At 41.1% G+C, this 16,156-nt stretch overlaps 1 protein-coding gene across 2 annotated transcripts in view; it reads left to right on the forward strand.

Moving 5' to 3' along the window:
* nlgn2a (neuroligin 2a) overlaps positions 1–16,156 on the forward strand; it is a 210,581-nt gene that overhangs the window by 129,989 nt on the left and 64,436 nt on the right. For both annotated transcript variants that reach the window (XM_023274808.3, XM_035950297.2), the window contains one exon: positions 9,542–9,691. In XM_023274808.3, the coding sequence (XP_023130576.1) occupies positions 9,542–9,691 (150 nt within the window). The remainder of the gene's footprint in view (positions 1–9,541; positions 9,692–16,156) is intronic.

Below are 16,156 nucleotides of genomic sequence, written 5' to 3' on the forward strand. Positions count from 1 at the left end.
GATCTTAAAGTCCTGAAGCAATAAGGCGTCAGGTTAGTGTCTTGATGTGATAAATGGTTAGGGTAGTCTTTATGGAACAAGGGCTTATAGGACAGTCTTTAAACATTAAAGAGGTTGGGTGGATTTGAAGCATTAAGGAGGATAGTCTTTAACCAGCAGGGAGTTGGGGTAGTTTGATGCAACAAGGAGTAAGGGGAATTTTTAAGCAATGAGGATTTAGGAGAAAAGAAAAGGTAGGAGGATTGTCTCTAAGCAATAAGGAGGTAGGATAGCTTTAAGCAACAAGCAGCTAGGGTGACTGTATAGTCTCCAAGGCATCAGGATAGATTTGAAGCATTAAAGATTTGGGATATGTTTAACCAAAATGGTTTGAACGAAAAAGAAGTTCCAGTAGATGTAAGCAATAATGTGTGAGGACAGTCGTAGGAACTTGGGGATAGTGTTTGAGAGCTTTGAAGTTGTTGGCAATAAGGATTCATTTTAAGGCAAAAGCAGGTTTTGATTTTTCCGTTGATATTTATTTGAGCAAATGTGTGGTTTTGCTCCGTGTGTTTTTGTGATTTTCCGGTACTTCAAACAAAGTCTCTGTAATCTTCCAACACGCTAAAACCTGCAGTCACGACACTCACATATAAAATTAGGGTGTTTTGTGACCAGCTGAGCATAAAGAGTGCGGTGATAAAGAAAAAAGGAAAATGAAAGGAAAACAAGGAAGAAGGGGAGAGGGGTCAATGCAAGTCCAAAAGGCTTAGGGCTGAAAGAAAAGGAAGAGAAGAGGGCTGTTATGAGGGAGCCAGCAGTGGGAATACAAGGACAATGCCTGTGTTTGTGTCGTCTTTGTCGCTGTGGCATTTTGGAGGACAGAAGGGATGTGTGTGTGTGTGTGTGTGTGTGTGTGTGTGTGTGTGTGTGTGTGTGTGTGTGTGTGTGTGTGTGTGTGTGTGTGTGTGTGTGTGTGTGTGTGTGTGTGTGTGTGTGTGTGTGCGTCTGCGTCTGCGTCTGCGTGTGCGTGTGTGTGTGCGTCTGCGTCTGCGTCTGCGTGTGCGTGTGTGTGAGTGTGTGTGAGTGAGTGTGTATTCGCCTCCCCATCCACTCAATTTGTGGAATTGATCCGCTCCCTAATAGTGACCAAAACAAAAAAGTCAGCCTAATCCAGCCACTATTTATAACACAGATGGGAGTGAGGAGGGGTGGCGAGAGATATAATTTAGCAGCAGAAGTACTACAAAAGCCTATGACGGAAAGATGAGAAAAAGATAGAGGAAGACAAATGAGGGGAAACAAAGAAAGCAACAAGGAAGACTACTCAGTGCAATTGGAGAAAAAACAAGAAATCTGAACACGTTTGGCTTCTGGCCGAGGCATGAGATCAGCAGCAGCAAGACGCTAGATTAAGACAGAGAGGGAGAGATGAGGAAAAAAGGGGGGAATCACAGAGAAAATGGAGATCAGAAAACCGACAAGTGGTGCAGATGGGAGGCCAGTGTAGCCGCTAGTAGAGGACAATTGTGAAGATAAAGAACTGGAGATTGACCAAGAGGAAGCTTGCAAGAGGCTGGAAGAAGAAACAGCAATAGATGGACTATGTGAGAAAATTAGAGAGGGGTACTTGTGTTTTTGGAGATGTTATTGAGTCTAATAAGAGCATGTTGTTGCAGGACAGGCCAGGGCGGCTATTCTGATCCCCAGTGGTCCTACTCATCTTTTCTCTCTTGCTCGCTCTGCTCCTTTTTTTTTTTTTTTTAACCTCGCCCACTCTTAATCTGCTGAGGGATAGGAGAAGCATTGATGTCTGATTTGCGGAAGGGAAAGCGGTTGCAGGCGGTGTTGAGCTCGAAATACAAAGCAGCGAGGGGAGAAGATGCTCGGCAACAATTCTGACTACTTTTCAGGCTTATTGATCTTGCTCTGTGATGTTACGGATCATACTTTATGACATCTGTGATAATTGCACGGTGTTAGATAAGAACCACACACACATCCAGTAGCGTTGGAGCAGAAGCTGTCGTGTTTTTATTTATTTTTGCGCTGTGGAGTTTGTTGGTCTGATCTTTGGAAGCATATTGAGCTGTGAGGTGGGTGTTTGCTTGCTGTCGCAGGCAGTGAAGTTGGTGTAGACAGAGTACAAACAATACAGCAGCTAGGATCATCCAAACTTCATGCTGGTCCCCACAGCCCCAGTGTTATAAGCTCAGGCAGACAGAGAGAACAGAGGCAGCAGGGGCAGCTCTTGGTGTGTGTTATCTCAGTCTGTGCGCAGAACAATGGGGGAAGCGGTGGGGCTTTATTCTAGTCTTTCTGGAACGGTTAGCGCCATCAACCAAATCAAATTTAACTCGGTGTAAAACATCGACCAATTAGCTGCTCTGTAGAGTAAATGCACATCTTAAATATCCGTCTATATACACTGCACAATCTGTTACAGATATATCCACTCCATCGTTAGGCACAGAACGTAAAATGGTACACAAATGCACTTAAAAGTTTCAATTAATGTGTCAAATGTGTGTTTTGATAGCACTGCGGCAGACTCCATAACCTCAAGATGTATTAATCTTTTCAAATTCAGTGTGATTGTTAGTCATTTTTCACATAATGATGCACACTTTGATCAATAGACTGAGAGTCTAACTGTCAAATAGACACATTTCAATGAAAGAAATTCTCAGGATCCTTTTCTGCGAGGTTCATGTTTGCTTCTTTTACTTGAAGGTTTTTACTAAAAACATATCAGTGACCACTTGAATGTACCATAGAGAAAGCGATTGAAGCAGTGCCTGATATTACCTGCATTTATATCAGAGTTATATAAAAAATAACATCGCAAGTTTGATTAAAAAAAACATAAAATCGAAGTTTAAAAAGCAAGTTTCACTTATTGGCTTGTTTTTCTTTCGGTCTGCATTGATGTAAGATGGAACAGCATGAAAGAAACATTCATCAGTCTGCAAGTTAATCAGTGGTACAGAGGAAAAAAATGTCATCATAATTTTATTCTTGCAACAAGTGTAAAATGCTTGTAAACAAACCTTCTCTTTCCTTAAAGACAATAGTAGTATACCAGTGCATGGACACACAACACACACACACACACACACACACACACACACACACACACACACACACACACACACACACACACACACACGTACATCCCAGATGCAATCAGTTTGGCCTTTGCCTTGATCCATTGTGCTCTAATGATTAAGCCGTAGTCGTGCTCGGCGGTCAGCTCTACTGCTGTGCATCTCATCACATCCAATTCATCACCGTGTCCACCTCCAGCAGCCCTCTGTCACATTAGCCTGCCGCTGACCTCCTATTGACCCACACACATAGAAACGTTCATCTCGTTTGGCCACCGCAGTTGCATGTAAGCACATTTTCTAGGCTTATAAATCCCTGTTTGCAATACAAGGTCTTTGGTGATTACTGGCTTTATTTTTGACCGTTATTATTCACATTAAACTGGTATTCATGTAGTTTCAGGAAACATTTGCTGTGTGTCTTTTCACACTAAAGTAGAAAAATAGATTCAGCGTTCTGGGGTGTACACGTGAATAATACGTTTTCATGTTTTGCAAAAAGTCTTTTGAATCTTTTCTCTTACTGTGCAGAGGACAACATTTACATGGCTGTATTTGTGGCTCTCACTGGAGAAGTATTTTTTAATTAAGGAAGGTACATTGCATATTTAAGGAATAAAGCTACTTTTAGCCAAATAAATTGGGGATGTACGGTGAATCCGCTTGTTTCTTTAACCGCCTGACCTGCATGTTGAAGATAAGCTTTTTGTATTAATTCCAGTCCATCATGACTAAAATGACATGGCTCAGAATTAAAGAAATATGGCTGAATGTATTCCCTCCATTACGCCGTTGCAATATTTCCAGCACTCTGTAACCTTTCTGTTAATTGGATCACTAGTACAAAGGGCCTCTGCGTGTTTGCACACAGATGACAGTTCATCATTCGCTTTGAGCAATTTTCCCTGTTATTACAGTTTGGAACCTAAGTGTAAAAGGTCAATATTTATCTCCACTTCATGGGCTTGTGCACACACACTCAGTCGCATATCCATAGTAATGGAAATAGAAATGGTGGGAAAATGCACCGTATGGAAGAAATGAAAATGCTAATTTGCAGAAGGTATGACATTCTGTATGATGTGATTGTCCCACATGAGCTGTCATTTCACCTCAGTGTGAGTCTGTATCTTTTTAATTATGACTGTCTTTAAAGAGAGGACCCCAGACTTCCATCTCTCCACGCTCAGGTTAACACATGGGAAGATGATATCTCTAAGAAATTATAGTTTCTTTTTCAACACTGTCCTCCACTCATGCCTCCTCTGTTGCAGCTCAAACAGGAACCCAGTGAGGATGCGGTTGAGGTTAATCCTTGATTTAGCTGCTGTTTAAAAAACAAACAGCTAAAATATTCATGCGGACTTTAAAAATCTAAGGCATTTCATCTCTGTTATCCTTCCACTTACACCCTGAAGTTCAGCTGTACCACTTAAGTACGTAACAATCTCTCCTCTGCCTCTCCGCTGGATGTGTCAGTGTTTACTGACAGCAAACATCAATTCCCATAAAATCAGCACCCGACGGTGACGTGAGCAGTGCAGCAGACCACGCTCCCTCTCCGTCACTAATCAGTCAGTTGATAATGCGCTGGAAATGAAGGCCTGCGTCTCATCAGGAGACTGGAGGGTGGTGTCTCCGAGGGCAACGGTGGGCGGTGTGCTAAACTGGAACGCTCGACACAAGTTTAGGCCTAATCGTCTCATTGTCTCCGTTCTGCTTGAAAGGATCAGCAGCCATGCTAAGCTCCTCAGGGTCCCAGCCCTCAGCTGCTCTCTGCCATCTTGCTTTGTCTTTATTGCTGTTGTTTGTGTTTACTGAGCAGAGCCAATTTTTACATTTTGTTCCCCCAGCGGCATTGTTTTTGTTATTCCACTTTGTTCACCTTTTTGAATTTGGGTTTCAGCTAATCATTGTTTCTTCTGTGTGTTGGAGTGTTGTTGATGTGCCTGTAGAATTCAAAGTGACTGTCTGTCTGCCAGCAAGTACGTGTTTCTAATCTGTCAAAATTCTCATCTTTATTTGTTCAGTTCACTTGGAGTAAATATTCTGATCATTACTGAACGTCACAATAACAAAAATATCCTTTTGCAGGTAAAAGGCTTTTAATACGAAGCAGTGGTAGCACTAATAATGCAGCACTGCTTCGACTGACAGCCATCTGTGATCGGTGTAGGTAATATCAATTTATGTAGGAGTGTGAGCATTTAAATCCCACATGCTAATGGCAGGTTTCTCCGCAGAAAACTGCTGCTGTACATACAGTAGGAGGCTATTCCAGAAAAAATATTTTGTGTAAATTCTAGACGAAGGTTTGATGCTGTCAAATCTTTTGCTTTTTCAGTATTATGAGGAAAATGTACTTTGCAGTTTCAGGGCGCAGGTGTCACATTTCTACTCGCTGTGGACTGATTTTTCACTGCAATATAAAGTCCTGCACCTCTGTGTGGACAGCACAACCATTGTTAGGAATAGAGAGCTCAGATATGTCTCTAACCTGTGCAGTATAGCATGAATTATATTGCTATAAATCCTCAGAAGAACAAACAAAAGCTGAATACATTGTTATTTAGTTTGCTAAAATAAAATAGAAATATGGTGGTTCTACATACTTCAGATATCTTATTACTTATATTTTGTTTCTATGCTTGTCTCCTATCTGCTCTGTTTAAACACAGCCTGGAGTTCAGCCAAGTTCAGAATCTGATTGCAATCTGAGTACAATTTTGTATTTATTTATTTTTGGTAAATTTCTTAATGACACATTTAGAATATAGACAGTGGAAAGTTAAAAAGCCCATGTTTTTTCACCGTTTAGAGTTTAAAGTTCTGATAACATGAAGTAATTTTGTTGATTTTTTTAAAAACCTGTCAGTGGAATTTGGGGCTCAGAGGGTTGTCAGGATCGGCCTGTAAATATGAACAAATATTGTAATGAATCTGGACATTATGTTTTCAACTGTGTATTACAGTGTCAGTCTGCATTTAGGATAGTGAGTCACCAAATATTCAGAGTTTTTGTTGCATATGCTTGATATTCCTTTTCAAAAAGCACAGTCAGAACATATCATATAGAGGTTATTTTAATGGAAAAACTATTTAAATAAGAACATAAAATAGTTAGAATGTAAAATTGGGAAGTCAAATTAGTATCTGTGCTTGTCAGATAATTGTAGTAGAATTAAAAAAATGTATTATTACCCCTTTAAGAGGAGTACAAATGACAATACTCAAGTGTAGTTGTCAAGAAGAGGTAAAGCAAATAATAAACCATTTCTGAAAAAGTATATAAAGGATGCAAAAAAGGGTGAATAAACCTTTGAGTCAGCTGTGTACAGTGGGGATCCTGACCTATTCTACTCCCTTTAATTCCTTTAGTCGAACATGTAAACAGCAATCCAACACAAACCAGTGACTGCACTGCTGTGTCATGACTAAGCCCCTCCTCCCACCGCATCAACTCATGCCTGTGTGTGAGCATTTACCATCTGCCCCATTATCAAACATAGGATGTCTAGGATTTGTTGAGGCTTTGTATGTATATTGTGAACACTGTCCCATTTACCCAACTGTCTCAATGGCGTAGAACATTATGTTGTCATGCAGTGCCTGCTTTGTTCCTCTGTAGACACGTTGTGAACAAAAATAACTCGTGATAAACAACTGACGCAAATATTATACATCCAACGCACGTTCTCCCAGAGGAGTTGATGAACTGATTAGATTTTTGAAGCACCTTAATGCATAAAATTGCATGTTTTGAGGGTACAAATGATTGAATCAGAGTGGTTTTTTCGAGGCTTTGGAAGCAATTCATCCCACATGAGGATCAAATGTGAAACCTGAGGCTTGGAACCTAACCACCTGCCCATCTGTAGGCATCGCATGCTAAACTTTAGTTGTGGTAGAAACACAGCAAAGCCAGAGGCAGAGAGAGAGAAAGAGAGAGAGACATAGAATGGGAGGAGAGAGAAAGAGGGAGCTTGTAGCCCCCGAGGGCCTCAGTCCTATCTGTCACTGTGCCACAACGATTCGCCCTGTAACTGATCCATGGACACAGAGTCTCCAGGTCAACTGTGACAGCCTGCTTGGTGTGTGTGTTTGTGTCTGATGTGGGTGTGGACGGCTACATCAGTGCATCTGCATTCTGTCTCCCGCGATGCCAGCGGCTGTCAGTCTTCATCTCCTGTTGCAGAATGCAGGGGTTGTGTGCGCGGAGGAAGTGTGTACGTGGTCATATGCCGCTAATGAAATGACACGCAGGTAGGGATGTGGCGAAGGGCGTCACGGGGGTTAGAAACGCACAAGAGCAATATGTTGCCACGGCAACAGTCAATGAGACTTTGTCCACGTGAGAGAGGGAGGGAGGGAGGGAGGGAGGGAGAGGCGGAAACAAGTCAAAGTGAAGCAGTTGCCATAGCGACTCTCCATTGCAGCTGCCTGTAAATTTCTCTCTCCCCAGTGTGAGTGTCTGCCTGCATGACGGATGCACTGGTTTTAGCGTCATGCTTGTGTACATGTATGTATATCGTGGTGTGTCACTTGTGCTTTAGGGTGTCTGCACAGTGTTGCATGTTTCAGCAGGTATTTCATGTATATTAGAATACATAAATACACTATAACATATATATAAAAGCAGGTTTCAAAGGGAGCCACGTACCCTCTGTCTCTTTCCCCTTCTATAACAGATGCTGTAGTGGTTATTTATGTGGTTGTTCTATGCTACTGCTCTCTCATATCCCCAGGCCAACACACTCTCAAGCACACAAACACACACACACACACAGAAGCCAACAGGGGCTGTCACTGTGCCACAGTTCTAAGTCTTGTGTGCCATATGCTACCGTGGGCTCCTGGCAGGCAGGAGTGTCGTTGCTCACAGTCAGCTGGGAGACTGGTTCAAAGGCCAACGAGAGCCCATCAGGGACCATCCTACATGCACACACACAGGGCAACAGGACGGGGCGTCTGTTCAAAACTCTCCTCACTGATATTAGATGCTTCCTGAAATGATCCGCATGAGTTTTAACGACAGTGATGCCAGCTTCGCTTTAATGAGACACCCTCAGCTCGTCACAAATTTACAAGGTTTTTCATAATTTCAAGCAATTAAACATCTGATGAATGGGAATTTTGATCTTCTTAAGCACATTCAAGCAAAAATGAATAAATAATATGGATTTAAAAAGCACAAACTCAAGAAAAATATCAAAGAAAATTACAACGAATATTAGCTGATGCTCAAATCATGTTAAAGTCCAGTCACTCTGTTCTACAAATTTCCGCTTATTTTAAGAAAAAGAACAAAATCAGACTTTACAGGAAGCAACCCTAAACCTAAATGTAGTTTGCTGATGGTTGAACATGACATTTGTATCCGAAACTTGTCTGTTATCGTCCGTGTTTTTTTTTTTTTTTTTTTACCTCAAGGCAGAACCCACTAACAATTTGTGCCAGTGCAAAATGATAGCATCCAAGAAAACTGTGTTTCCTAGAGATTGCCCACAGGGGAATTGACCTAGAAATAGGTTGATATAGCTGTCCCTGCAGCTCAGGGCGAGTTGCAATTTGCATTTATGGGAGTTCTAAGTTCCAAGGTGCAAAATAAAACGAGGAAATTATGGAAATTCATTGCAGATATGATATATTACGAGCCAGTGGCCTTTTATTATCTGTTGATTGCACACAGAATGTTCTTCTTCGGAGGGGAGGACAGACATCAGCTTTGCTCCTTTCAGGCCCAGCTTTAATATGTCTCCTCATGTCATACTGGTGCCTTTTTAGTCTCTGTAAAATGTGTTCTTGGTGCCCAGCTGCTTTCAGTGTGTTTATTTTGTCATCCCAGAGTGCCTTTTTACACAGTGTTAAAACATCTCTTCTTTGCAGCAGACAGCTCTTTGGGGTGAACTTTGACACTTACACTCTGAGCTCCAGTTGCAAAAAACACAACTGCTGCACGCATAATTTGCACATACTCTCTGTTTTCCTTCATTTTCTCTTTTGTTTTACTCAGTAACCTTGCACACATAGGATCACTTGCATCAGTGTTGGTCAATCTGAGCCTCACTTTGAAATAAAGCATGTCACGGTCAGTGATATACACTAATATGCCACGCTACCCAGTGATTTTCTTCAAGCACTGCTTCTTTAATCTCCAGGAAACATTTGATTAGATTCTTACTGTGGTGTCTCTTGTTATTGCCTGTTGCTGGAATCATTGCCTGAAATCTAAATTACCTCCAGCTCATTTTTAAGAGCTGACATCCAGCTGTAGGGAATAGTGCAGCTCCGATACAGTGCTGTGTTTTGATCCAGCCGAGCAATTTGCTGTTTGTTCAATATATTATGGCCTAACACAATGTGTGATCAAAGAGAATATGAGAGACGTAAATACAGTTATTGACTTTTTTCTCTTTCGTGCTCTCTGTTTCCTGCTTTCTCCTCTGTGTGTGTAGATATTCGTGACCGCAGGAAGAAGCCCGTGATGCTGTTTATTCACGGGGGCTCCTACATGGAAGGAACCGGAAATATGTTTGACGCCAGCGTCCTCGCCGCCTACGGCAACGTGATCGTGGTGACCATGAATTACCGCCTCGGTGTGCTTGGTGAGTAACCAGGATACCTTCTGTCTCTTGCATATGGAGGTTAAACACTGATACTCATTGTCTTCACCACATCTTTCCACCAAAACAGTCATTTGTGTGCACATACGAGTCAATGTCTCACAGCAGATTCTTCTTGTTACATCTGAATTGAATAAATCGATGATGGATGACATCAATAGTATTCATCAATGTAATGACTCCCGGTGCTTGCGTTCATCATGGGAGCTCACTTTCTTACCGATTTCCTTTGTCGATTATTCCCATCTAAAGACTCTGATTGTGTAATTGTTTCACTTTCTTTGAATGTCACTGCAACCACCCCACTCGAAAAAGCCCGTATTTTAAACACAGAAACCAACAGTCAGGCTTGAATAAGGACTAACAGGAGGAGGAGTCTGTAAATCTGTAATTACACTATTGTCCCCTGAAGGAACAGTTTTGAGAGAATCTTTGGCTTTCCATGACAAGAACTGACATGAGATATAAGCTAACAGATTCTCCTTGGTCTTATAGCAGTGTAATAAAACTCAGACTAATGTCTTGTGCTTGTTGACCTGATAAGATTTTGCAGGAAACTTACTCACCGCTTTGAGTGATGTTTTTATATTTGCTCTTTTTTTGCTCCCCTGACTGTTAAATATGACCAGGGCTGAAAGAATAAAGAAACAATAATAAAACTGTCTCACACACCATGATAATAGTCTACATCTAAGCAGCACATTAATTTAATGTGATACACAATTGTAATTATAGTCAGATCTAGTGCTGCCTTAATGGTGAGGGCAGTGATATTGATAAGCCTATTAACTTACACATTAACACTGTTGACTTTTTTGCCAGACTTCTTTCCTAGCTTTGGCTACAGCAGCTGTTTGCTTTTATTATGTTTTTTATCTTAGTTTAGGAATGTAGTTTGTTCTTCTCCCAAATGCGCAGCTCTTTTCATGTTGCAGTTGGTCATCTGGTGCCAAAATCACCTATTTCATGTGAACATCTGCATACAAAAGGTCAGAAAAACAGCTTTTTGTGATAACTTAGCCGGGTTGCGGTTGTCAGGTTTAGTAAAGCCAGATTTTGTTTTTGCTATTCAACTTTAGAAGTGAATATTTACATCTCGACTCCTCTCAATCTTGTCAAATAACTGCATGATCATTCAATTTAATTAGATAAAGGTCACAAACTGGCACCAGAATTTGCTTACTACAAGCAGTGACATTTATCCAGGGATCAGTGCTTTGTGTATGATCTGTATTTCTTTATTTCTGTTTAAGCAGATTAATTGAAATAAGATTTATTGACTTATTTTCGTGCACCACCTATGCTCTTTCCACCGTGTGTGCCTATCATTCTGTTATTTATTTGGCGACCGGGTCCTGCATTTGCCAGTAACTCTCATAGAAAGAGCCTTTATGAGAGCGAATTCAAAGACGGGAGCAAGCATGCAAATCAGATACAGATCTGGCATTTTTACTGACACAGAAATGCACCTCACAATTCTTCATTTTAACTGCATGTCCTCTCCCACAGCCTCCAACCTCTAGATGTCTGTTTTGCAGCTGTATAATTCATTGCATAAAGAGTAAGGATTGTAAAGAGGAAAACACCTTTACAGAGCGTTTTGGTGGAAGGAGGCTTGGTTATGAGGCACTTTTGAGCCGTTACTACCAGCGCAGTGAAAGTCAGGGATTTGGAAGGTGGTTCTAGTGGCTTTACAGGCCAAATGTAGTACGCTGTACCTCATCTGCTCGGGTCACTGCGAGATCTGCCACAGTCAGGTTTGAAAAAAAAAACAAAAAACGCATCGTCTGCCTCCTCAGCTCTCCCGCACCAGCTCGTCATCCCTTCTCTGAAAATATACTTGACTTCTCCTCTTTGTTACTCACCGCACTCTGTCTAGCTCCATTGAGACCAAGTAATTTAGCTTGGAGAGGAGGAACATGCCTCGGAGGAGGCAGGTGCTAACTAACGGAAACTAAGTGCATTAGATATTTCATTAGCTGAGGAGAGAGTGGCTCCCTGGAAGCTGTTTCAAAACTGGCTGCCTGGCTTTGATTTGTTTTGTTTCTCTCTTGAAGGACGTTGCTGTGTTGTTTTTTTAGAGCACTTACACGGCTTTTACATTGGTGACAGATTTTCATTTGCATAATTACCTTCAGCGTTTGCTTTTTAATGCATTGCTGTTGAGGTTATCAGCGTTTTTGCTCATGTGAATAACGAACTGTAGTGAAAATATGACTGTTACCAGAGAGCCATGAAGCAGGGCAAAAATATTCTTTTTATTCTTATGTTTTTTTAATGGCAATCACTTAATATGTAAAAAATACAATTGTTTTCACTAAATTAATTCCTATTGTTGAATTATTTTTTAAATAAAGTCCTGCATCGGCTGGAATTTTGGGAAGAATAGAATTAGAATAGAAACAATCTCTCCAGTCTCTGCTTGATCTACTGAACTTAAAGGCACATTCTTTTTCTGTTTAACAGGGGAATTATTAATGCTTCTGGTGTGTGTTTCTGCCTCCAAAAGGAATTACTTTTCCTAGTACGGTATTACCACTCACCATCTAATAAAGTGGATTTTTTAAATCTAGCCAAATGACTGAATCACATAAGAGTTTTTGGGGTTCATCATCAGATCTGTTAAATTCATTTGTGACAGTTGTTAATTGCTATAAAATGGGCTTATGAGGCTAAGTCTTACAGCTCAGCTTAGTCATACTGAGTTTAGAGTTTATCTTTATAGTGTCGGTTTATGCCAGTTTGAGCCTAGAACGTTGAGTACTAGATAGATAAAAAATAATCCTGTACAGAAGGCATCTAAATAAGTGGATTACCAACACTGGAAGTTTGGTTTTCAGAGATGACAAAATGAATCCGAAGTATCAGCTTCTACTCCAAGTTGTTTACTGAATTTGAAGAGAGATTATGATAAATTATTAATTTCTTTTTTATATATATATATATATATATATAAATATATGTCATTGTTCTCTCCTTTTGTTGACTTGTAAATTTCTTCCCTGTATCTTTACATCTCTCTTTCTCCTGTACTCAGGTGGCACCTCACTATTTCTTCTTTCTGCATCCTATCTGTGACACACTCATCACATTCGTTGAGTCAAGGAGAAAGCAAATTGAGAGGGAGACTTTGTCATTTGTATGCAAAGAGACAGCTGTAGCTATCTCTAAAATATGAGAGCCATCCAGAGCAATTTGGCCATGATTTGGAGAAATGTGAGTAATCTTTCGCCCCATGCATCCTATATGATGGATGGCATTTCCCTTTGACAGAGAGAGACACACAGCGAGGCCAGTATGGGTGTGAAATGCGCATTTGTGTGTTTAGAGGTGGTGTGCGTCAAGCACGTGTAACTGCATGCATTCATGCATATCAATGTCTGCTCTGTGGAAACACTGTCTGATGGTTTCTGCTGTCTTGCCTCAGCAATCTGACATGCCGATTTGGAAGGGCAGTGCAGGAATTATTGATACAGAAGCTAGATGTTGTCATGAGAAATGTAAACTCTATACAGTGTGTATTTCTATGATTTTGTGCAGATTTAGTGATGCTTTGGCTGTGTTACCATATTGACTGATGTGGTTTTTTTGCTGCCTCACCCAGCAGTGCAAGAGTCAAATGTTGCAGTCTTGGTTTACTAAGCCTAACACAAATTACTTGGAGGGTTGCAAAGTTTTCTATCGCCGTATGCTTTCAATCTAGCAGGATATTTAATTACCCTGATCATATAAATGATTACAGCTGGAGTTTAGTTCATTTGAATGCACTACTGCTAATTAAGTCCTAAAGCTGGTCTTTTAAAACATGCCTTGACTATATTGTATCTAGAGAGCAGCAGAAATTTTAATTTCTCTGCTGCCAGACTTGAAATATGGTTGTCAAAACCAATAAATTTCTCTTACATGCTCTTCCCACAAGACATGAGACTGTATGTACAGAAATGCTAAATAATTTAGGGCATAGTGAGTATTTGCAGCACTAGGATAGCGTATGTAAGATTAAAATAAATGACAGTGTCTATGTTCATTGCATTTGAAAGAATGAGTCACTTGTCGCAACAGATGTCTCATATATTTTAAACTGTTTTTGGAACAACTATGACAGAAAGAATTAAGTAGTTTCAGACTTAAGTTTCACAGACCATAATTGATCATGATTCATTCTTCAATACTTGTCAGTTAAAGTTTATTTTTGGTCATTTCACACGATACGTTTGAAAGTAAGAAAAATATATCATATAGGGCTGGGTGAAAGAGATGAAAAGCTTTAGGTTTGCATCTAATGCATTCAAATGAAACTGTGGAACATCCCACTGAACAATTTTTGCGTGGCTGTTGTGACTATCACCAGCACATATTGCTGTAATTTTATCCCCCAAGCCATTGACAGGTCACCAAATGAAGCACACCATTACTTTGAATAAATGACACACACATTTCTTTGGGTCTGAGCCAACTGCATAGACTAAATAATCCACAAAATATATCACGTTGATAAGGGTTACAAGGGTTATGGCTGGAGGAAGGTTCTGTGGTATTGAGCATCCTCCTTCTTAAAGTTCTTTAGCATGACACAAAACTCTTGTTGTATAACCGACCCTGACTTCAGACCTAAAGAGGAAAGTAAATATATATAAAGACTCTTCCCATCTCTGTTATTAACGCACTTCCACTGATGATGCCCACTCTACCTTTAACCAATATTCCAGCTCTTTTTTTTTCCTGGTTAGTGCTTTGCTGCCTTTTTAGATCTTTTTTTTTTTTTCCACTTGAAGCAACTTGGCCATCAATCCATCATTCTTAACCCTTTACAGCATGCTGTTTAGGGAGTTAGAATCCTAATAATGATAACAGAGACACTTGTATCCTTCGAGAACCACTTCTTGAAAGAAGACAATAGACTTATTTCATAATTAAAAAGAATAAAAAACAATCCTTCCTTGGGTTATTTAAAATTTGAAAACAGTCATCTAGGAAAAAAAAAACATTCTCGGGATTATATTTAGTCACTTCAGATTTCCATTTGCCATGTAAATTTAGTTTCTTGCGCTCGAATCACTCTCTCCTCTAGGGTTGATCTGTATGTTTGAATCTGTGCATGCATGGTAGAGCTTAAATATGAGTACTGGGGGGGAAACCCAAAAAGAACTCAAGCACAGGCAGACAGTAATGGTAATAACAGAGGTTTGGGAAGATAAAGCTCAATCTTTTTTCCATTTGGCTGATTAAGAGGTGTGATCTTTTCTCTGTCTGTCTGCACTGACACCCTTATTTAACAGCTGCCTCTCCAACAAACGCTAACCACCGTGGAATCGTTCACATAACAGGACACGCCTGACTCCATCCTTATGCTAATATGGAAATGTACCTGTCTGCAGCCAGACGGGCGAGTTAAGCGGCGGATGGGGGGAGGACGGAGCAGCAGGCAGCCTCTTCTCTCCCGCGAGGTCTCTGCGGGGAATTCGGCGGAGTTAAATATGTAATGAAAAGCTTCACCAGGCCACTGAGCACTTGACCTTGGCTGGGCTGCCTTAGCGACAAGCATGCTTACAGCACATACGTCACCTCCACCCCAATGAGCTTTTTATATCCCTCCACGGCAAAAAGCGAGAGACAGGGATGGAGCGCAGGAGAGAGAGAGACGAAAGTGCGGCCATGCATTCATTGAGACATTAACAATGATGATGAGAGCAGAGAGGTGGAACAGCGCGGTACAAAGCTTAGAGCATTTTTCGGTGCTGCATCAGTTACGTCGACATACTGTACGTAGCATGAGCTGTGTGTGTGTGTGTGTGTGAGCATGCTGTGGCCAAGATCAACGCACACACACACAGTATAGGGTGAGAGATTTTGAGAGATGAGAGAAGTGACAGTGGGAGAGAGATGAGAGAGAGAGAGGGCAGAGAGCAGGAGGGAAGAGAGGGGGAGAGGGGCTCCATTTGCCTGTGATGCTAAAAATAAAACTTGCAGTGCTGCTTTTGAGCGTGCACCAGAGCACACATTCATCTGGAGCACAATTATATATGCTCAGTGCTGCTGTCTGTGCACGTGCACGCAGCACAGATGACACATTTTTCAATACGGCGAGCCAACTCTAAAGTGCACCCACTGCACACACACACACAGAGGATTGGATATTTTGCACTCAGGAGGAATCCTCCATAAAATGATTCTGCCTCACGCACACTCGCATGCTGTTAGTTTAGATTTCAGGAAATGTGGACGTGAAAAACGCCCGCTCAAGGCTCCAGTGGGGGGTCTTTAGTGGGTGATTTTTGGGTGCTGTGTCCCTTGAGATGACGCCACTGTTAAAAGTGACCCGACAGGACCAGAGAACATATTAAGACAAACACACAAAGCCGAACACCTCTACCAAACACTCGCACACACGCTTGCACTATTCTCAGTCTCCATAGCAACCCCCGGCAGAATTGATGAGCAAAGTCC

The sequence above is a fragment of the Amphiprion ocellaris genome, chromosome 23 (genome assembly GCF_022539595.1).
Source record: "Amphiprion ocellaris isolate individual 3 ecotype Okinawa chromosome 23, ASM2253959v1, whole genome shotgun sequence".
Classification (NCBI taxonomy): Eukaryota; Metazoa; Chordata; class Actinopteri; family Pomacentridae; genus Amphiprion; species Amphiprion ocellaris.